The 23,548-nt window shown below is 38.2% G+C and overlaps 1 protein-coding gene across 14 annotated transcripts in view; it reads right to left on the bottom strand.

The window, feature by feature from the left end:
- The window catches only part of cacna1g (calcium channel, voltage-dependent, T type, alpha 1G subunit), a 318,055-nt gene that overhangs the window by 94,266 nt on the left and 200,241 nt on the right, over positions 1-23,548 (bottom strand). For 12 of the 14 annotated variants that reach the window (XM_041973670.1, XM_041973675.1, XM_041973678.1 and 9 more), the window contains exons 9-14: positions 22,364-22,515; positions 20,804-20,989; positions 17,704-17,818; positions 15,630-15,785; positions 12,121-12,186; positions 1,830-1,923 (exon numbers count right to left, since the gene is read on the bottom strand). In XM_041973670.1, coding sequence (XP_041829604.1) covers positions 1,830-1,923; positions 12,121-12,186; positions 15,630-15,785; positions 17,704-17,818; positions 20,804-20,989; positions 22,364-22,515 — 769 coding nt within the window. The remainder of the gene's footprint in view (positions 1-1,829; positions 1,924-12,120; positions 12,187-15,629; positions 15,786-17,703; positions 17,819-20,803; positions 20,990-22,363; positions 22,516-23,548) is intronic. The other 2 variants (XM_041973677.1, XM_041973669.1) reach the window with 1 other exon arrangement.

Below are 23,548 nucleotides of genomic sequence, written 5' to 3'. Positions count from 1 at the left end.
CAACCAAGCTTCAGCTGTCAGACAGATGATCTCACATTTTACTAAAAAGAGTTTATGGTTGACTCAATGACTGCAAGGTGTCCACGTCCAAATCATCAGCCCTTCCTGCTTCATACTTGGTATGACGTGTTTGTGTTAATATGCAGTTTGGTTATAATACACAGAACCACACCTCCACTTTGGTCTCATCAATTCAAAGGACATTGTTCCAGAAGTCTTGAGGTTTGTTCAGTTGCAACTTTGCCAAATTAAGCGCTACCATGTTCGTTTTAGGGCTGGGATATACTTGCTCTGTACCAAAGCGTGAACTTTTAACGTTCCGCTTGCAACTCATGCACGCGACACGTTATCTCGCATCAACATGAGCAGCTTATGTGTCAAACGAACGCTAGGAACACGTGGCAGCCATTAAACGTATGCGGATCAGCGAGTATATCCCAGCCCTTAGGCAGAAGAGGCTTTCTCCTGCAACCCTTCCAAACAAGCCATACTTCTTCAGTCTTTTTATAATTGTGCTTTAACACTGAACTTGCTAACTAAATTGAGGTGAATGTGAGATGTAGCTTTTAGGTCCTGACCTTGTTTTTAACATGCTAGGACAGAATATTAGCAACTTTCCTGAACAGTTCCTGCTTGTGAATGAACATTCTCACTGCAGAATGGACTCCAAATAGTTTGGCAATACCTTTATAATCCTTTCCAGATTAATGCGCAGCAACAGTTGCTTCTCTAATTATTTCTGATGTCTTTCCTTCTTGGCATTGTGTTAACATACGTCTGGATGCTTCAGATCAGCAAACTGCCAAAATGTCTGCTTTTGTAGATGCTGACACATGCATTTAATTAGCAGCACCTGGCTACTAATTAGCCTTTTAATTGCTCTTGAATTATTCAGGGTGTACTTCACTTGCTTCTGCATATAGTTCTTTTCAAATTAATAATGACATGAAGTAATATTTCATGTGTTTTCAATCACCAAAAGTTGGATTTCCCTCATTTGTAAGACCAAGTTATGGTCAGATTGCTCATTGTGATATGATGTATAAAACCTTAGTATCAAATAATGAAATTTTTTTTTTTTAATTTTGAAAATATTTTAAAGAAAACAGAATTACTGTACATGGTATACATGGAGGTGTGCTGTGAGCATATCCTCTGAAATGCACTATTTAAAAATGAATGCCTTGCACTGTTATTGAGCAACATGAATATTTCAGCTGAGCATTAATCTTATGGGATGCGTGGGAGACTATATTATGGTTGGCAGCAACACAAATACATAACATAAGGAGGGGAATGCAACTTTAATAACACTAATTCCTTTCTCTTCCTTTATCCGAGCCGTGGAAGATGTATGTAAGGCTCCTCTAGCAGTGCAAGCAGTTTTATGCACAGCATCTGAAGGGGATGCATAGGAGATGATACAGTGCATCTGGGGGGGTGCTCTCCATACGGTATAGTTTCCATTCGGCTTTCCAGGCTGCGCAAACAGTAATGAGAGGGGATGGGAACTGGCTCACAAGGAATTATGGATGAGGCTGCTGAACAGCTCAGAGAGGCAGCCAGACACGTGCCCACTAAGTGTGGTCAGAAGCCCTGAGGGGAAATAGGCTGAGGAGACCACAGACATCAAACAGGTGGTGGGATTTTGTCTGTATCACAAACTCTACATTCATTTTTAAAAAGCACAGTGTGTCATTAAAATGCCAGCAGTAAATAATGCAAACACAGATGATACAGGCTTGTCAGGTTTGTGTAATCATAAAAATCAAACAGAGGTGAAATTATGTAAATGAGGTCAGTATATGCTGAGTGTGTAAACGCCTCACCTGCAGAGGCCGACAAATCCTTCTTGCTGCCGTTCACATCCTCCAAACTTCGTGCAACAGAATCAATCTCCGAACCTGCTTTAGAAGCATCACCCTTGACACATAAAACACACAGTGTTACAAAAGAACAGCTGTGAAACTAACGTGATCTCACCCTGGTGGCGTCAAATACTGCCATTTTGTTAGGCGTCTAGGAATCACAACACAGAATGTAGCCTTTTAATCTTCAAATACACCGTACAGAGATTTTTTTTTGTTTGTTTGTTTGCTGTTTTATTTTTTTTTTTTTTTTACTCAACCGCTTAGCCAACTTAATTGAGTAGCTTTGATGCATCACCGTAAAGCCTTAGTAATTGATAGCGAAAGCATCCTTAAAACATGTTACGACACTGACAGCACAAGGGGAATGTGTATATGAAGTAATCAAAAACAACCCCACTCTTAACGCTTGAACTGTGCCTTCTTCATTGCACTAGCCTCAGAATGTTAGCTAACTAGTTAACTCTGTTAACTTCATTGCAGAAATGGCACCTAACCAAACCTAACAAAGTAGTTTTGATACTTCAAGCTAAATACTGAGAGCAAAACCATGTTTAAAACTTCCTCAAGACAAGTTACAACGCAGTGTTTTACTGAAATGTAGAGTTGGACTGCTAACTATTTTTAGGGCAGGTCAAACGTAATTCTGTGAAAAGAGAACTATGTATACAATATAAATGAAAACTTCCCTTGAAATTTGACATTTTCCTTACTCCAAAGCATTAGCCTTGGACTAGCAGCTAGCTAAAACTGTATTGCCTTCATCATGGAAATGTATCTTCCCATTTATCCACACCCTGGACAGGTTGCCAGTCCATCACAGGGCTAACACAGAGAGACAAACAACTACTCACGCTAATACTCATTCCTAGGGAGAATTTAGAGTGACCAAATAACCTAACATACGTGTCTTTGGACTGTGGAAGGAGCTAGTTACCTGGAGAGAACCTATGCATAACATGGGTCCTGTGACTTTCTTTCACCCATCCTCCAGTCACATTATACACACTTTGTCACTTGTTATTAAATAAACACTGTAAAATGAGCTTTGTAGCTTGTGTGTGTGTGTGTGTGTGTGTGTGTGTGTGTGTGTGTGTGTGTGTGTGTGTGTGTGTGTGTGTGAGAGAGAGAGAGAGAGAGAGAGAGAGAGAGAGAGAAGATAATATTGCCAAGATTTGTGTGTTGGAAGCTGTTGCCAAAAGACACCTGATCACAGAGATGACAAAGCGTTGCCCTGCAGTATCTGACGCCCTGAGAATGAGAACTGGTTAAAATATCAGTTTTAAGCTGGACTGAAGTTGCCTCTAAATGCAGATCCCTGCTCAGCTCCATCTACCCTCAGCATCTCACAGCTCTGATTCAGATCTGACCATGGATCAGCTGCTAGAGGCAACCTCACAGCATGAGCAGACAGGTGAGGGTGTTGTCTCCTTGATCCCATAGGTCAGTGCTTGAAAGGTACAAAGCAAGGGTCAGAAAGGTCAGATAGGTAAAGTGTTGCCATGCAAGGAAAAAGGTGTACGCATTTTATGACCTGTTAACACCTACGTAAAGAGATACAGTGTGGTTGCCAGGTCTAAGAATACTCACATGCTGCATGTACTCCATTTATGATGAGCAATTTTGTCATTGCTCTGGATTGTGTTGTAATATAAATGAGTCTTTTGCATTTGCAATTCTTTCTACTTGCCTTTACTCTCTTTCACAGACTTTTAACAGTCCTCTAGTTAGTTTCTTTTAGCCTCTGCTTCATGCTGCTTTCTACTTACAAACCCATTAAAGTGTATCTTAGAGATTCTGCTTGTATTTGTTCTGCCACACCAGCGCCCGCAGGCATCATTAATATGTGCGAGGATGCCAGGTGGATGCTGGATTAGGAGGATGCCGACCCCGTGAGTCAGACCTCTGTGGCAGTAGAGAGAATAAACTGCGTTGCAGAAAAGCCTCAGGACTAAATTACCATGTACCCTTTTCTTAACTTACAAATGATTTTTTATACTTCCTATTAGTATTAGAGGAAAACAACGTGGTTATGGATGTATTGCATATTTTATTTGTTTACTGCCGACGTTCATAGTATTCCATCTTCTAGACAACAATTTGCATTTTTCTACAGTAGTTAAAGCCACTTTATTGTGCCCTGGACTGTTGTCCTCTGGTGTATGAACCATGGAGAAATTATGCAAATAGAGTGAATTCTAATTAACTTGTGGGTCTATCAACTAGAGGGCTACTTGGAGTCTTCCATGATTGGTTTTAGAATATAGACTCACAGCAGGCTAACATGGAACACCTAGAGATAACTAGTAACCACAGCAGCATTAAATTAGAGGTTGTCAAATTAGTAGTCAGAGCATCAATAGCTAAGTTTCTTCTTGTAAATAAAACATATGGTGGGGTTGAAAAGTCCATTTTGGAACCCTTTAGTCTTTTTTTGTTTTACACATCCTTCAATACAACCGACCAGATGGGTAGTTTGTTTATGCCCTTAAAATATGACCCACAGAGGCTTCTTCTAAATTATAAGTGACTGTTTCCACATTAGAGCAAACATGATTCTCTGATGTAAAATCAAGACACAAAGTCATCTTAAAGATAAGGTGTGGTACGTGGTTGGCATAATTATGCACAAGACTTTCAACAATGGGATTTTAATCAATCCAGTTACATGGAATTTTTTCTTTTCATTTCCAGGCTACGATTTATTAGTGAAATGACAACACTTTTGTCATGGTTGGTTTTAAGCAATAGCATTAATAAGGTTCCGGTTAGATAAAAAATAAAAAAAAGATGGTGGGAGTTAAAAAAATTACTTCCTATAGGCCTAAAATTATTGTGCCCCCAACCCCTTTTTATTTAAACTTTGACCTCGTCACATTAATAGGCTTAATTTATCTGGTGGCCTTGGTGACACATTAGTAGTGCAGTACATAAAAACACTTCCACCTTCTGGTTAGGTTTAGGCAATTTCATCACTTGCTTAGTGTTAGCAATCAAAACAAATTGCTTGGGCTTACACACCCTTAACTTTGTAGCTCCCCCTCAGCTTTTTTGACTCATTCAGCATGCTGAATTGGTGTCAGGTCTGCCAGTGGATTTAAGGACTTGTTGTCAGATGTCTGAACTATAGTTACGTTGACTATGGCATTAGGCATAGATTTTACATCATAGTTGGTTGTTGGAGATTATCTTTGTGATGTGTTCGAGTGTTCGATGTGTTGAAATGTAATTTTTCTTCCCAAACCCTTGTGACATGAAAAGTCTCATTGTGCCAGATTGATTGTTTTGCATTAGATATGATGTATAAGTGGTCTAAAATACATGCTTTTTACAATGCCATTATCAGGTTAATGAGCAACATTCTGACATTTTACAGTGTTAAAGGTCCTAATGAGATGCATGAACAAATTACTTATCTACTCTTTTCTTTCTGTTTTTAACTATCTATTTTAACAAATGCAACAAACCTATCAACTCAGGTGCAAAAACTCAAGACAGCTGTAATGGGACTAAGCCATCTAAACTGGCATTAGGAAAAATGGGCTCTCAGTCTCACTTCGTCTTCATCACTGACTTTAACAGGTAAAATGAAAAGGCTTTGTTTTTGGTCCAACTTTCAGTTTCTGCTGAGTTGTGGTCAAGCGCATTGAGCTTGTATTTTCAGAAGCCTCTAGTCAGTATAAAGGTCAGTATGACAGAGCATGTGTGTATACACAGAAAAATCCAAACCAGGCAAGACGTTTGATTATTAGGACCTTGTGGTACAGACAGAAACTAAACAACCTTCTGCTCAAAGAAAAAGAAAAATGCCTTCTTAGAGAAATCTGCTCAAGTTCTGAAAGACCGACAGGTGTAACAGTTTAAACCACTGAGTACATGTGATATAAGTCCTCTGCATAAATTTGCAGGCTTTTAATGCCATTTACATGGATTTTATAATCCATATTGAGGAGAAACACAAGGGGGAATTTTGTTTGCTTGTAAAGTCAATAAAACAGCAGGCATGGATAGACAGATTTTCTCCGTGCAGCCCATCCCAGCAAATGTTTCAGCTTTATTGACAATTTTACACTGATTATTTGGTTTTCATCTATTTGTTCATTGGTCTGTTTATCAATGTACAGAGACAAAACCTAATATCAATAAAAGTGGAGGAAAAGAGCTGGAAAAGGTGGAGCTCCTGGTGAGTTCTGATGGAATATCTGCTTTGTTTTGTCCCTAAACACATCTTACAGAAAAAAAAAAGTGTTTTAAATGGTGTTATGCGTGCTTCTGTCCGATATTAACCTGTTCATTTCCTCTTCAGTGACTGGCTGGAGGAACTCCTGCGGTGGTATAAACCCAAAACAGGGCAGCGTCCTGGCTGCTACCACCAACACCAGCACTGCTGCTACTCCGTTTGGTTTTGTAGCCCAAGAGTTGAGTTGGGGGTCACTGGTAGTCCTGTTGTCGGTTTTGATTTCTTATAGGTTGGTTGTGGACTTTAGGTAAGGGGAGCAACTCTACGGGCCACTGCGTGGCTGGTTTGCAGTTTGCTCCGATCATGTGTTGATTTAGGGTGGGGCTCTCTTCTCCCTTACATTAAAGTTAAAATGTTACTGCTTCGCGGTGATCTCATGTGTTATGGTTCTTTTATTTTGAGCTTTGTTTCATTCAGGGACCATAACAATTGGCAACTGTTGTCCATTATTTGTAAAATGATGCTGATCACTAATCACACTTTCTGGCATGGGCAGGACACTACTGCACCCTTGTAAAGTGGAGAAACTGTTTATTGATCTGAGTTTAATTATTTGAACCAAGCAAGCTGAACCAGCAAGCTAACCAAAGATCCGCTCTATTGTTTCTGGGTGTCAGAGGTGCAACAGAGCAATTCAGAGCTAAGTCAGTACAACTACATGAGATGGCAGCAGAGACATTAATCCAGCTCTGACCCGAATGTGATCTGTAAAATTTCCTTCACTTTCTCGTGTTCTCCTTTCTCTTTTGTCTTGTCTTTCTGTATCATCTTCTCATTGTTTTTCTTTCCTCCCTGTTTAATCTCCCATTCTCTTTCTAATATGTACATCTTTCTCACAGGCAGACGGGTCATAATTTAGCTGTCAGGCATCAAATCTTCTAAGAAAAGAGCACGCCAGAAAATATTTTAAAATTTAGGTTACAATGACAGTTTGAACAAGGGGAGACATTTCAGTTTTGATTGATTTTCACACTGAGTCAGAGGGAGGAAGCAACAGAGAGAGTAGAAAGTTATTAGAATTCTTGGTTTTGACATTTATTCTTAATATTAATGCAAAGTTTTAATACATATTGAGGATTAACTGGGGAAAGCGAAGGTGGATTTAATCATTTTAAAGCAAGAGGAGCTTGAGGAAATCCCTAATCCTAAAATAGCTGGCTTGTTTAGATAGCTTGTTTATTCTCAGCCACCCCAATTTGGGTATTGACTTGGGAGCAGGAGATGGGGGAGATCAGCCCTGGTTCTGGTAGCCAGACAATAATTGACACCAGCAGCACACAGGGATATCTCAATTACATTTCTTCAAAAAGGTTTAAAATGAGAGATGGAGGTTGGCTGTTGATAGCAGGAAGCTTAGTAATTGTTTCTAACAAAATTGTAGCCTATCACTGCCACATTTTAGATGTTGTTCCAGAATTGGATTTAGATGTAATCTAAAACTGAGAGCTTGATAATATTCATCATAAAAACACATTAAATATGCAAAAGCAACTTATTTTTCCATCTCTGTTTAGATAATGTTTAATCTAATACATAAAATTGTTGAAAGAAAAATCTATTCATTTAAGTATCACAATTTTGGACTATGAAACTGATTATTTATTTTTTTTTATTCCATATATAACACTATTCAATTGTTACTTTTTGTTAGTCAGTTCAGAAGAACTGCAGGAAATAAGTTTAATGTTTTAGCCAGCAGGGGGTTATGTGTGTTCAAAAAGCATTAACATGACAAAACTTCAGATCCCTTTCAAATAGACATGGAGAAAATAAAATAGAGTTAGGGCTCATTCATGCTCAATGTTTAATAAGCATGAGGAGAAAGACTTCTGTCCATCCTCAGCATTCATTTCGTGCATATTTCAGTCTGTTGGCAAACATGGCAAACCGAGCTGTACCATGGAAACGTGTGGGGGCAGTGCTGCACAGTGAAGCTTGTGCAACCAGCAAAAGGAGCAAAGAAGAAGCCACCACAGCGTTAAAGACTACTGCCGTCCTTTTATGTATCTTTCTGAGAATGTGCTTATCATGATCTCCTCCACTCTCGCCATGTTTGATATTGTCTGAAACCGATATCAGAACTCTGAAGTAAACTCTAACTGCCATCTTGTGGATGTATTGATGTATGTGGGCAGTGACTTTTGACAATGTTTGACAAGGACACACCTATTTATGTACATAAAGGGAGCATAAATGAGGCCTTAAACAGCATTTGGTGTGGATAGGACCTGCACCGTCACATTTTAAAATCCAAAATATGAAAATGATGAGTTTTAGACATTATCAGGATCTGTAATATTGAACATCAACTCTTGAAAAAATCAGTTGAAACAGCCTTAGACTGTATCATTCAATCCCAAATACATACAATAGGTTTATAAATTTAAAATGTCCTAATGGAAATTGTGCCAGGATGAAAATGTAGTATTAGTAACAATACAGTTGCTTTGTATGTCTTTCTAATGGTATTCTAGTGGATGAAAGATAAAGCAGACTCTTACTGTAAGTTAGCTAACTTTTAAGTTAGCTATTACAGTTTTTGAAGGAAACAGTTGCCAAAAAAAATTACAGTTCCTTGACTGACCTATATATAAATAATAGTTTTTCCCTTAATAGTAAGGAAAAAGCTTTGTGAAAAGGACCACGAACACCCCCTTGACCAATGAGAAATTTTAGATTTGATTTGCACCCCAACCACCACTGTTGCTCAGACTGCTTTAGGCTAACAGGCTAAAGAATAGCATCCATAAGGATGTACATCTGCTCTGCTAGCATAAGCCCTGCAGCAGTAACCACAAATTTCACTTTACCAGCAAATATCTGAGATCCAGCCTTACAGCCATAAACCCAGAATAAGGTGAGGACACTCTTGTGCACCAGAAATGGTCATAATGTAGTCTGTTAGCTTGTTAGTTTAGAGCGGACTGTTGTGAACATGTTAGCGGTTTGCTGTCAGAACTTTCACTATGCTAAATACAGGATGTTTTCTGGTTTTGCTGACTTTAAGCAGTTCTTTAAAATGTATGACTTACCAACTCATTTAATCTTATAGGAGCAAGAAAATTAAGAGGCTTAGTTTGGTAAGACATTTTAGGATAGATAAATGGAGAAATATAGGTGTGTTTTGAAAACTTTCAGCTCACGGTTGAATATTTATTACACTGAAATACTAAAGAAAATAAAAGTAGAAAGCAAGATTTGAATTATAGTCAGGAAAATGAAAAGCTAAATGGACATTCATGTGAAGGTGGACACTAAACTTTGCATGATAGTGGATTTATGTAAATATTTTTCATTAATGACCCATATGTACAACACATTAAAAAAATACATTATACAGACAGTTCTGGGAAGCAACAGAGAAACATAAGCCTTTAATAATAGGTTTGATGGTTAGACGAACCAAGCAGACTCCACTCAGAATCTCCATGTCATGCTCTGGCTCATTCCCAGAGCTCAAACAATCTGAGTCATTTGTGCTTTCAGAAAAGTACTGAATCTGTCTGAAAAGCATCCAGTAGCGTACAATCAAAAGACAGTAGGATAAGACTTGGAACTATTTATTTGTTGAAGGTCTAATGCCTTTGAATGTACTGGCCTTGCCTTACACCAGCCTGATTTATTATCTTTCATCTTCTGATCTGTCTGGATTTATCTGGCAGCGATAGGGACCTACTGAAAAATCAGCTCTTGTCCAATCTCCCGCTCCCCCTCTCTTCTTCGTTTTATCCTTCAGCCAGATAAAACAAAGTCTGAGATGAGGAGTTTTTTTTTTTGGCAGAGACACTGCAGTCTCCTAACTTGGGAGCTGGAAAAGAAAAAGTAACAAGAGAGCTGCTGGGAAGAGTGCATTCGTCATGAGCTTTGATATGGAGTCTGCTTATAAGACAGAACAGAGCAAGAGGCACGGCAAATGTTGAAGGAATTTTGTTGTGTTCACTGAACTCAGGTCAGCTCAGTGCTCCAGTTAGTCTTAGCAGCAAGGGGCATCATGCAGGAAGCAGGTTAGGTGACTTGCAGATAATGTGACAGATCCTCTAGCAGCTATATGGAAGCTTGTTTTGGGCAACATGGGTCACTGTAAATTACTGCCAGTCATAATTTGAGATCATTGTCTTAATATGACTGATACAATTGCTAAATGGCCCAACTGAGTAAAAAAAGATGAAAAATAACCCATATGTTTATATATTTACATTAGGTATCTACTTCAAACTTGAGGATTAATTAGATAGTTCTACCACTATATTCCACCTTTAAAAAATTGTGGAATTTTTTTTATTCTAGCTTAGTATGGCTTTGTGGTTGTGGGCTGACAGTCAGATACTTTTGGGCCTAAATGTGTTAGAGCCAGCTTCTATGTAGATGTTTATGTACAATATATAAGATTCAATCAGATCAATTAATATGTCAAATTGCTATAAGGTAAAGATGCACCTGCTTGCCTCTTAATCAGAAAATCTGTTAATTCTGAGCCTGACTGCATCATTGGCCACGTTAAAATGAGAGTTTTAATCTTCATTTAATTCAGAATAAAATTTAAATCCCCTTCAAAAAGATTAAAATTGACTTTGTAAACACCTAATTCCAAATAAAAAAATGCCCATTCTGAATTAAACTTAAATCCAGAGTAAATGGCTGGTTTCTTCTGACATTAAATCCGAATTGAATAATGTCAGAATTTAATTCTGACTTATTTAATTCTGAATAATTCATTCTGAATTTAAAAAAAAAAAATCATGTAAAAAAATAAAAAGATAAAAAGAAAAAGAAAAAAAATCTCCATTCAATCTTAAGCTGAACTTGGATGAGATCTCAAGGAGAGAAGATCAGCAGCAGACACAGAGATGCTGTCTACACTTTGTCCAGGAACAGTTTTTATCTGATCCATCATTTTACATCTGTTCTCTTTTCTTTCTTCCTCAAATACAAAAAAAAAAAGATGCTCTAAAATTCATCACTGTTTGTTTTATTAATAAAGTACACTTTCTGGAAGTATTTAACATCTCTACTGTCACTGAATCCTGCCAGCTAACTGTATAGTTTTAGTGGTATGAAGAAGTTGTGTGGTTGTGGTGTGATCGTATCTGGCCCAGTCTGGGACAAAATGTCAGGGCCCATCTTTTGTCCCAGTCCGCCCCTGCCTCTGACTTTCATATAACACAACTAATTCATGTTATGGACGCTCCTAATTTTATTTTTTATTTATTTTATGTTTTGCGATGAACAAACTAAAGGTTTAGGTCTTTGAAACAATAAGGATAGTTCTCTGGATGGGACACTGCTTTTATTACTCATAGCTCTTACAGCTTTATGTAGTGTAGTCCACTTTATAGCGTGCACACCAAGACACATAGAAAATAAAGCTATGGATGTGATATGTGTCACATGAGATCAACTAAATCAGTAGTGAGAATTATGATTCTGGTTGTTGATTTTGATTATAAACCAAAAGATGATCAGATGTCCAGATTGCCTACCCTTACTTCTGCCATTAGCAGCTATACGCTTGAAGCAACTAATATTTTCTACAAAAAAATCCTTCTAGGGAACAGAAATTTGTTTGCTTTTATGTAAAAACAGACACTTATTTGCTCATCTTTGCTGTTGATCATGTTTTGTACTCACAATTCAACCCTAGAGACCATGGCATCCATCCAAGCTTTGGAGAGGCTCCCACATTAATTCTCTAATGGATTGGACTGGAAAGATCTCAAAATTTCAGCTAAAAAAAAGTGAACTTGGAGCAAATCTTAGTTTAAAGGCACCTGATAATACCTACATTAGTAACAGGTTATCAAATTAAGTATGCAACATGGTGCAATATAGCCATTCATCATTCTGTCAATGATGTCAAGCTGAACTGTTAAGAGGTCTGTAGCATCACTGCAAAGTCTCTGTAGGGCAGGATGAGAAGAAGGGATGAAGGTGGAGGTCTGAGAGGGTGGTGGGGAAGGGTGGGAAGGCAATTGAATGATGAGAGGGAAGGCAAAGCTGCAGTGCTGTACATACCCCTGAGTCTACAGGCAGCTGAATTATACTCAGCTGGGCATGCAAGTCCTCCCGCTTGGACACTTCCTGTTAGTGGAAGTGATCGGTGCAGCCGGACAGAAGGAGGAAGGAGCGCACAGGAAAAGAGGCACAGAGGTGAGAAGTGGAACCACAGCAGTAGACAACAGCAGAAGAAGAAAAGTTAAAGAATATTTCAGCCTGCTGGAACATTCGGGCTTCACCGTGCAACAGAGCATGTCAAAGCAACTGTCCTGAATCAGAGTGTGAGTCATTGGTGCTTCAGCAACTTGAAAAAGCATGAGAGGTCAGGACAGTGTAGAGCACAGGTGAAACAGTCATGGTTTACCTTCCAGCTGAATCCTCTTGATGTTCTCTACAATGAGCCTCATTTACACATTAAATGACATTCGGGACACATTGTATGGAAGCATTCCCCTGCATCTTACACACATGCCGCATGGCTTTTGTGTGTGAAGTGTTTGTTTATGATCACGGTGAGAGGTGCAATAAAAAGGAAGAACAACTTTTGTCTGTTTACTGTTAAAAGGTCTCTGGAAAGAGACAAATTTGTGTGGTTGCAATCTCTGCAGTGGATATTGGGTTCTGTCACAGGGATGCACTGTCACAGCCTGACAAAGAGGCACAGTGAGAGAAAATGGTAGATTAAAGGAGTGTGGGAACAAAGGTACTATGGGGAAGTGCATAGGATGGAGAAAGGAGTTAAATCAAGTAAATAAAAGCAGATGATACCCCCTTTGCGTTTGTTTCCACTGCAATATGGGCATTAAACATAACACACTTTTCTATTCGAGGCTGTGTGTGTGTGTGTCTCTTGGCACCACAGCCGTACATCTCTCCTGGCTTGGCCCACGTCATTCAAGTACCCGTTACCTAGCAACCCTGACGCAGGGAAAGTTTGGCAGACTAAAAATAAACTTAGTGTTTGCAGAAAAGGATGTAAAGTTGAAAAAAAGAGGAGAAGGAGAATTAAGTCAACAGCTCTGTTATAATACAGGAGGGCAGAGGGTTTCAACAGAACCTCAGAGCTCCTCCTACTCGGTTAGCTTCAGGGTACATGAGGGTGTGTGTGCTTCTATTTACAGACTTAGCTTTTCACTTTTAGCTCAATTATCATTCCTTCTTGTTTTTAATTCCACTGAAGTTAAATTTAAACCTCCTTTAGTTTTTGTGTTAGGGCATTCATGGATATGCTAGCATCATGTAGTAGTATGTGCTTCAATGGAAACACAAACGCCTCATGAGCTATGGATCTAAAGTTGTTAGCACATAACTTTTACTAACCTAGCACACAGAATGATAAGCTTTTCTTTGAAGTCTCATATCATCAGTACTCTGTTGACTGCTCATCTGTCTCCACCAACTCCTGAGATATTTATGTTGAATGAGTGCTTCAATCCGGATTGGTTCTCAGAATTTCCCCCACAGTTAGAGAACTGTAGACAAATCTTCACTTTTGCAGACGAGACCATCAGATACTTTATGAATGATGTGGCACACTTTCCCTTGTCAACATTAAATCTGTAACCGATAACTGCATGGAAAGACTTTGTAATTGTCAGCTTTCAAGTGAATGAAAGATAGTTGCTCATCCACTAGTTGGATAAGACATTTATTGCTTGAGGGTCAAATAGCCTATATCAAACACATCTAAAAAACAAACTTCATGTTTGTCATTAAACAAATACAGTGGGAAAAGTCCATAACCTAAGACTAACAAAAGACTTGTGTTGTCATGTTTTGTGCAAGTAAATTCATGCAAAAGAAATAAAAAAAAAATTAAAAAAAAATCTTTACCCAGCATGCTTTGTACTACTAGCCCCCGCTAATAACCTAGCTAGCTCATTTAACACTGTTTGGTCTGTTTCATGAGCATTGATTATTTTTCTTTTATGGGTCCACTTGAGTTGAAAAGAAATAATCAGATTGTTAAAACTTGCAGAAAACTGATGTGTCATTCCTACGACACTTTGCATTTCATCTAATTTTATTTCCAATCAATGGGCTACGTACAGAAGCGAGGGGTCAACAGTCTGATTAAAAGACCAACAGTCAAGTAGGCATTATTCAAAAGCAGGACAGTCTCAAAATAACATCTGAATGTGATCTTTATAATTTTAGAATTAAACTTTGACATTACCATCAGTCCACTGGCACTTAAAGACTGTCGTCCTGACAAAAATTAGCCACAAACTTCTGGTAATTCAGAACTTGAATCCCCTTTTCAAAAATGGAAAACATCACTTCTCACTGGAAGAGTTACTGCTCATAGAAGAAAATCAAGAATGATTCCTTAAATAAAAACAATAATGATAGGGTGACTAACAGGAAAATACTGGAAATTCATTTTGGACATTTTTAAGGAAGTAATAAAGACTTCCCTGCCTGAATTTAAAAATCCAAAAGTTATGCATTTATTTTGCACATTATTCCCTCTACAGAGCCTTCATCTTAAGTGGTTTGGGTCAATTCTATGTGGCTCCATTCACCAGTCACACGCTTGATATTTCTATAGCAGATAAGCTCAGTAGCAGGAGAATCCCATTCAAATTAATCCATATTTTATGAGGCTGTCAACCTTTCTCTCGGCCACCCCTCATTTATTCTTCATCCTCTCAACCAAGAAGCTAAAGGGTGTCAGAAATCAAAACATAGGTGCCACCATCTCTTTATAAGAAAAAGGGGCGACAGACAGAGACTGGATAGCTATGTGATTCATTTGCTCTCTCATTTTACCCCTCTGTTCTCCCAATCAATCTGTCTGTATCAAATTAAGTACCAGTTGACAAGTGAAGAGAAATCTCTCCATGAGTTTCAATATCTTTTCTTTTTATTGTCCTGAAACTGATTGGGTCATAAAAACAAAAAAAACAAAACAAAAAAACACATACAAAAAAAAAAGTTTCCAACTGCCTCTCACTAAATAACAGCAAACATTAATTATCTTTTTATTTCTTTTTGCAGTCTTTCTCCCTTTTTTAGACTATCATAAGCAGAATGCAGTGGTGGATAACACATCGTTTGTTTCTTTGAAATTAAAATATGGACATGGGGGCGTTATTGGAGGGGGGTGAAAAGAATAAGAGTATGAGACTGATGAAACTGGATTTGGGAGATGTGGGCTGATGCACAGACTAGTCTGGCGGACATAGTTTTCTTATGATGTACTGTGCTTTATGGCAATGGCAAATAAACAGAACAATAATGAGGATGACTGCTGAGATACTGGGAACGAGTGGGAGGTGAAAGAACGGACATGGTAAGGGAGGAGAAGATTAAGGGGTAACACAGAGAAACTGAAGGCTGCAACTAGTATTACATGACGTCCTCACATAACCGCAGCAAAGAGTGCAAGAAGAAATAAATGTCTGCAGTAGTCATGGATTTGGTGTGGATAAATGTACTAATCCATTAATGTAATGTGCCTGGCCTGAACATTCTCACCTAAATAAAAAGCATCTTTCCAACGCTTTTGTACAGCAATATTTTACCTCTGTTTGGAATCCCTCAACCAAGATGGCCACTAACAAGTTGAAGAGGACGTAATTGCCAAAGGTCATTAGTGCGATGAAGTAGAGAGCAGCTACAGGAGAGGTGGAGGCCATGCCGTTATACAGCACTTTGTTCCAGTCCTCCTGGGTTAGGATCTGGGGAAAGGCACAGAGGTAAGGAAAAGAAGGTTAATTGAAAACATACACATTCAACTGTTTTAGCATTTTTATTACATGAATTCATATACTTTTTAAGCCTGTCAATTTTTCACTCCTGCAAGCAAAATATATTTATTTTTCATTGCAAATTCTTAGTACGATAGTTAGAAAAACAACAGGTCCTATAACTGAGCAAGCAAGTTAGCTAGCTCAGAGTATTTTAGCTAGTTGAACATACTCTTCCCATATGATTCTTGTTTCCAGCTGACTTTTTATAATGTTGAAATCATTATCAATTATCTAAACAATGGATCTGATATTCGGTCTAAACTTCAGCTTGTTTAAGCTGTTTATATTTTTACATTTAAAAAAGACACAATATATAATGCTAGCATAATGCTGCTTCAAGTAAAGAAAAAAATGGCTGCTACTACTTGTTGGCGTTAGTCCAAAATGTGCCAGCTAGCAGGATGGCTAGGTAAAGGAATATTACACCATGGAAGTAATATTTTCACAGTATTAAAAACAAACAAACAAAATAACCTGGCTGTTGCAGAAGATAACCAGTAACTAATGTAGTTACATGTGATTTAGCTATGCTTATTTACGTTGCAGTCAACATGCATTAAAAGCCAGTCATGCTAGCTAGGTGCTAGCAATGTTGCTTACATTATACTAGATAACCTAACACAGTTGCCACAAAAATACAATGCCATTTCATATTACTGGAAACCTAAAACTTAATGTAAAAAGTCTATGTTTCATACATAGATATTTGAATTATTCCTAATTTTCTTTCTTTTTTTTTCCCCCATACCTACGCACAATGCTAATTGCCTTATGTATCTAGTTCATTAGGTCCAGGCTGAGTCAGACCTAAAAAAAAAAAAATAAATAATAAATAAATTTAAAAAAAGGAGAGACATCTAGATATTTATTAAGACATCCATGATTTAAGTAGCCACATTGTTAAACTGTAGATTTCGCTTAACATTAAAGTTAAAAAAGCTTTAGTTCAGAATTTGAGTAAGATGCTGCCCAGGAAATACATTGCATTTTAATTTTTACAAAAAACAATGAAAGAATTTAATTTAATGCTTATTTTTAATAAAAAAAAAAACTCTTACTCATAGGTACATTTAAAGGCCATCCATCAGTTTTTACTCTTTTTTTTTTTTTTTTAGTTTTTTACATTCTTTGATCAGTAAATCGCCATGTTCTATTTGGAGCTGCAGATATAAAACAACAAAATGTGAACTTCAAGAGCTTATGTGCTGATTATTTACTTATTTTTTTGTTTTGTTTTTTTTTTTTGTTTTTTTTCTTTAGACATTGAACCAATGAAACTGCAGTTCAGTGCTTCATGCGATCAGACATATGCACAATGTCCTGTACAGAGACACTCTGACACTTTTACATAATACCAGATCAGGTGTTTCACTGAATTATATATAGTTACTATATTAAAAATGATCTATGCTGGATCCTACAGGGACTTTGATTCATGAATCCAAAAGGTTTGATGCAAGAGGCTAGCCTACTTAACCTATCTAACGCACCTGGAATTGAAAAATAAATGAGCTGAAGAAAATAGGGGAGGTAGATAAAGGCTAGAAGAGAAGAGAGGGGGAAAGTGATAAAGAAAATTTGACAGAATATATTTTATTTATCCAGGAGGAAATAGTCTTCTCGCCCTTTAAAACAGGAACATGTTCCATCATCAATAATAAAGTATGAAGATCTTAGGATGGTATCTTTAGGGTGGTTCAAAGGAACAATTTGATCACAAAAGAAGTTCAATATAAACTTGTATGCAATTAGGTTAACCTACAACCTATGTGAACTTATAAGAATGTCAGCTGTCAAATATATATATTTAAAAAGGAGGGCAAACGACAAGAAGTGTAAATCCTACCTGGAATACAGTCACTATGGCCCACAGAAGAGAGTCAAAGTTCTTTCTGTCTGGCAGGGTGTCTCCATCCCTCTCTGATCCAAACTTACAACCAAACAAATGCATCCCCAGGATACTGTCACATGAGATGGAAGAAAAAGAAAGAAAGAAAAACACAGGAAAAGGCAGCATAAATATTTACATCAGGGCAACTCATTAGTAACAGTAAAAATAAATGGATAAATAGAAAAGACTTGTTTTCTTGCCTCACACTGATTATTCTGTAAGTGCTGCTTGCAAATATACAGAACATTACTGGTAACTTTAGTACAGAGGACCACACAAAAACTGGAGACATCAAGTGTTTGGGATCCACTGGAATTTAACAGTTTATACTGAAAAACACACCCTACCTTCTCCTAAAACTATGCTGACTGCAACTAAAGATGCAAAAGGTTCATCCTAGAACCAGTGCTTGATTTGACCCTTTTCCAGGTTACCATAAGAAGCTGGTGCAAGATGTGGTGCGTGGAATGTGCCTAAATATAAGGTAATAAAAATACAATAATTCTTATTTCTCACACAAGCACAAACAAGTAAAAGAATTGATAAGAAAATCATATCGAACCTTTCCTAAGGGACTGCACATAATTACCCTCCATAATTCATTAATTGATCTTTTTTTATTCTACACATTTGCACAGAACAGCATATATGGTGCCCTTTCAGTTACTGGGTCACATGAGTTGGCAGCATCAGTTGTAATAAATAAAATTTAAAAAAAAAAAAGTCCTAAAGTTAGTTTCAGTTCAGTAACATGGACAACAGTAGAAATGCTGTCAATAACATCTCATGTCCTTATGTTATTACCATCGGACTATTTCCACTACTTTGTAAATAAGAGGTTGTAACACAATAATGGATTTTTTTCAGGAAATGAGACAATCATTTAAAACTGCTCATGTGAATGGGCCCATAGAGGGCAATTAGACTACCTTTTTAAACCCAACTTCAATCTTCCAGATAGCCCATTCATTTTCAAATGGAGATGGATGTGGACTGCAGGCAGGGCAGTTAAGAGCATCCTCTCTGTGTCTATAATACCATGATGCTGTTAGCTGTGGAGAATGAGGTTTGGCACTGTCCTGCAGAAGCCATCTATATGTGAGTTACCCATTATTTGGGCACTTATGCATCCCATACCATCAAAGATGCTACTTTTAGCTGATAACAGACCTGATTTCATTCTGGAGAACCCATCAACAATTTTTCCAAAATGCAACTGAAACAGACTAATCTGATCACAGAACATGAGGCCACCATATTATTGTCCCTCTTCAATAAGCTTGTGCTTAATAGACTTGGTGGTTTCTGTGCAGGTATGGAATATGTAGGTTAGATTTTTGGAGGCAACAACAAGAAAGCTGATGTGCATCCAGCAGCAGTTGTCAGTCTTGACCTTGAAACAGTGAAATTTCATTTCAAATATTCTCATAATATGCAGCGTAGGTGTAGAAATGATGTCTTTACAATCTTGAAATAAGACATTTTAGTTTGCATTCTCTGACTGAGTTTGGCACAAAATGGTGAGCCATGTCCCTTTCTTGCTTGGAAAGAAAATGCTTTTAGTGGATTCTACTTTTATACCCAATACTGACACCCACACCTGTCACCAATTCATTTTCTGATTTCAGAAAATGCTATTACCTGCATGACACTTAAAAAGTTTCTTCTTTGTCTCACTCCAAACTTCTTTGGGTGTAATGTTGCCATTAAATAGTTGATGATGATTGATTGGTAATTAGATTCTGTCCCAAGTGGAGGACTTTAAGTATCTTGGCGTCTTGTTAAAGAGTGGGCGAATGGAGCGGGAGATCGAAGGGTGAAACAGTGTGGCGTCTGCAGTGATATGGACTCTGCGTCAGTCTATCATAGTGAAAATGGAGCACAGGGTGTCTGCGAAAAGCTTGGTCATCCAGGTGGGCTCAGAGTTTAGGCCCTGCTCCTCTGCATTTAGGAGAGTCAGATGAAATGACTTGGGCGTCTGGTTAGGATGCCTCCGGGACACATCCTAGGTGAGGTGTTCTAGGCACATCCTACCAGAAGGGAGCCCTGGGAAAGACCCAGGACACACAGTAAGGACTATGTCTCTCAGCTGGCCTGGGAATGCCTCGGGATCTCGCCAGACGAACTAGAATATGCAGCTGGGAAAAAAAAAGTTTTGGCTTTCCTGTTTAATTTTGTTGCAGACTATTGTGTAATGGCAATAAATTATATTCTATTTTATTGAAGCTGCTGTCCCCACTTTCCTGAGAAGTGAGGTTTGTAGATGTACTTTTTACCTTCAAACTCATAAAAAAAAAACATTACATCTTGTCTTGGTAGAGCAAGTGAAATCACAAAAAATATTTGTCTCAGCGCATTTGTGTTGGACGTTTCCAAGTATTCTGCTGTTCCATTTCAGCTTTTATGGGTGTGTTTATATGAGGATATATGCATGTGACTACACACACTTATTCTACATGCACACACAAACAGAAGTTCCAGGTTTCTGGCATGTGCCTCGATAAACAGCCTTGATTTAAAAAAAGAGTTGCCAAATAGAGCAAAGGCCTGTTCATTGATTATTTAGCTCTAGTTCATAGAGTGTCTAAGTCTTTATTATTTGACTTATATGTTTGGGCTTCTTTTTCATACAATACAAAGACAATAGCAGCATACAGTAGATAAAAGGGCCAGGGCCACACAGATGTGTTGTTATCCCCCTACTGAGAGCCTTCATGCACTCAATCGTAAAACCTAACAAGGCAGAAAAGAGGAGTGACAACTAAATGAGGTAAAGACTTAGCCTTGTCATTCACTGGTCTCCTTCTGCCAGTCACTTCTGCAACTTTACACCCTTTTGTTCTTACAAGGAAATTACCATACACTGATCTATCAGTTTTCTTTCATTCCACGCTTTTGTTCTTTCAATTCAAACAACAAAATCATTTTGTAGTCAATGAATGAATTCTTTTTGAGCTTCTTTTCTTTGATGTTGTTCCTCCATTAGTAATAAGAAATAGACCTTCTTTTAAGTGTAGGCACTGAATTGTCTCAGACAAGTGTCTGATGCTTCTACCTGAAGATGAAAATGAAGAGCATAAGCAACATGCAGAATGTGGCCACATTGTCCATGGTCTTCATCAGCACCACCAGCTGCCTCTGCAGGGCTGGCATAAAACGGACCAGCTTCAGAACCCTCATTAGCCGGAAGGTCCTCAGCACTGAAAGACCCCCACCTTGCTGACCCACGATCTCCCATACACTGTGCAAAGGAAAGACAAACACACACATATAGTATTTATGTTTCATTCAAATTCTGATTAACTGTCTCCACATAAGACAGCCAAAGGCCCAACTAATAATCTACAATACCACATTTACTGAACTGTTATGAACTTCTGTTTTTTTATTATCTTTAAACATGATAAATTCTCATAAGTGCAGGTCACAGCCAAACTAATGTAATGAGGGTAATAAGTAATGTTTGTTAATAACTGTTACCACACATTGAGCTATATCAGCATTCATCTGAAATCATGTTGCTTGGTTGTCCTAAGACTACAAGTCAGATATGTGCTTGCCTTAGTTCTCTTTTGGTCTATACCAACTCAAGAGTAAAAACAGATTTGATATAGCACTTCATTCATCAGATTCCAGCCAGAAAGTTCGTCTGATTTCAATTCAGCACTGCATTGGCAATGAATAGAATGCAAACCGTGAAAATGGACCAAAATAAAAATAAATAAATAAATAAAAACTTAAAAAGTAGCTGTAAGCCATTGAAGTATAGGCTTAAAAAAGTAGGGGGTACTGCATGTTTTAGGGGTGTTTGAGTATCCTAACTTAATATGAGTATCACTAACTTAGCAAAATTGTTAAGTGCAAGTTAACAAAAATGAAATGCTAGCTAATAAGGATCCAAGTGTTGGTGAACTCAGCATCCAAATGGCTCCTTAAACCCTGATTGAAAGAGTTGATGACCACCTAATTTACAGCTTGCATAAATGCAGTTGTTGTTGCTAAACATAACACATGAACCTCATTGAACCTTATAACCGGATATACATGCCACATCGGTGATTCATGAAAACCATTGCTGTATTAGGAAAAATACTTCTTTTGATAAATATTCCACTTGTCAGCATCAAAACCAACATCTAGCACAGCAACCTGTTAGTTTTGACATCCTATATCACAATAAACAAGGGAAATAATTCATTGGGAAAGATCTCATAGTTTAAAATATAGATGTATCTTTGCCATTTGTAGTCCATAAAACAAATGTACCGTGCACCACTCTATGGGTGGGAAGGGAACACACACTAGTGAAGGGAACATTTCACAGAACTAAAAAGTCCTGGAAATCTTAAATTAGACACAGCCTAGCAATTCACAGATGGAGAAAAAATTCACACTGGTGAATCAAATACTGGATCACTCTTTTGCTTTAATAAATGCAGTTGTTCAAACTTGCCTTCCTAGGTTCCCTATACTGCCAATAATAAATTTTATTCCGAAAGTTTAGCATGAAAATGAATTCAGTATGGGGTGGGGTACTGTTTCTTTTTGTTATGTGTTAAAATATGGTTTAAAATTCAAATAATGATGTGAAAAGAATAGAAAAATGGGTGCTTACCTGATAACCACAATAATTCCATCAAAGATATTGTAGGGGTTCTTGATATAGCCAAAGGGCCCATAGACTAAAACCTTCAGCAGCATCTCCAGGGAGAACAGGCTTGTGAACACAATGTTACTGATCTCCAGGGCATTGGTCAACTCTTCAGGCTGCAGAAACAGAAACAGAGGCAAATAGAGCAGGTAATTAATGCAGTCTCACAGCAGAGGCTAACACTGTAGAATGGATATTCAGTATGTGTCATCTGTAGTGGCCATGTGAGCAGAAAAACACCAGATTGGAGCAGAGATGTTCCCACAGTATGAAGACCATATCAACACCTGTGGTTTTACATGTGCACAAGAAAATGTGTCAACGGCTGCGTACTTTTCGAGCATGACAAATCCATCATGGCTTCTTTTTCTCACTTACAATAAACTGGTCCAACCTTTATCTGGCACCGTGGCACACAGCGATCGCAGTGCTGACGTGCTACGTCTGCTCAAAGCTCATCAAAGAATTGGACTGCCAATCACAGCCCAATCAGACAGCTGGTGTGTGTGTCGAAGCATTTGTGCATAGAGAGGAAAAACAGGTCATGAGAACAAGCCGACAGACAACAGAAAGAACAGGAGCCTGAAGATAAAAGGCGCAGCACATCCAAATGCGACAAGCTATGTAAATCAGACTTCTATAGCGGGTATCCGTAATTACCGGCGAGGAGAAAAGAGCCGGCAGGAATGCTGTTATGTGTCTGTGGACGGTGTTACACCCTAGACAGCCTTCATGAGGCCTTTCATCTCCATACAATAAACAGTTTACACAACTCAAAAGCAGTGTCTCACACACACATTTTACGTTGACATGACACAGCGGATGGAGGGTGCTGAAGGCCTGATTTGGTTCACATGCTCTTCATCATAAATGTGTGGGTGTATGCTTGTACAAGTGTTCAAATGTGTATCGTTACAGTCTCGGCATCACACTGTGTGTGTGTGTCTATAAATAGAGTTATCGTTCCAGCAGAAACGTTATCCCCAGGCTGAACCGGGAGGTACTGTAATATAATGTAAACATAGTGTGTGTCGTTAGGCCTGTCCTGGTGGGCTGCCACTAATCACTGCACACCATGACTGTTTAAGCAGGGATTACTCAACACTTGTGTGGATACACAAAGTAAAGAATACAGAGATTAGCATCACG

This window comes from Melanotaenia boesemani, chromosome 21 (genome assembly GCF_017639745.1).
Source record: "Melanotaenia boesemani isolate fMelBoe1 chromosome 21, fMelBoe1.pri, whole genome shotgun sequence".
NCBI lineage: Eukaryota > Metazoa > Chordata > Actinopteri > Atheriniformes > Melanotaeniidae > Melanotaenia > Melanotaenia boesemani.
The sequence above is the reverse complement of the archived record's forward strand: the minus strand, read 5'-3'. Positions and strand labels throughout refer to the sequence as shown.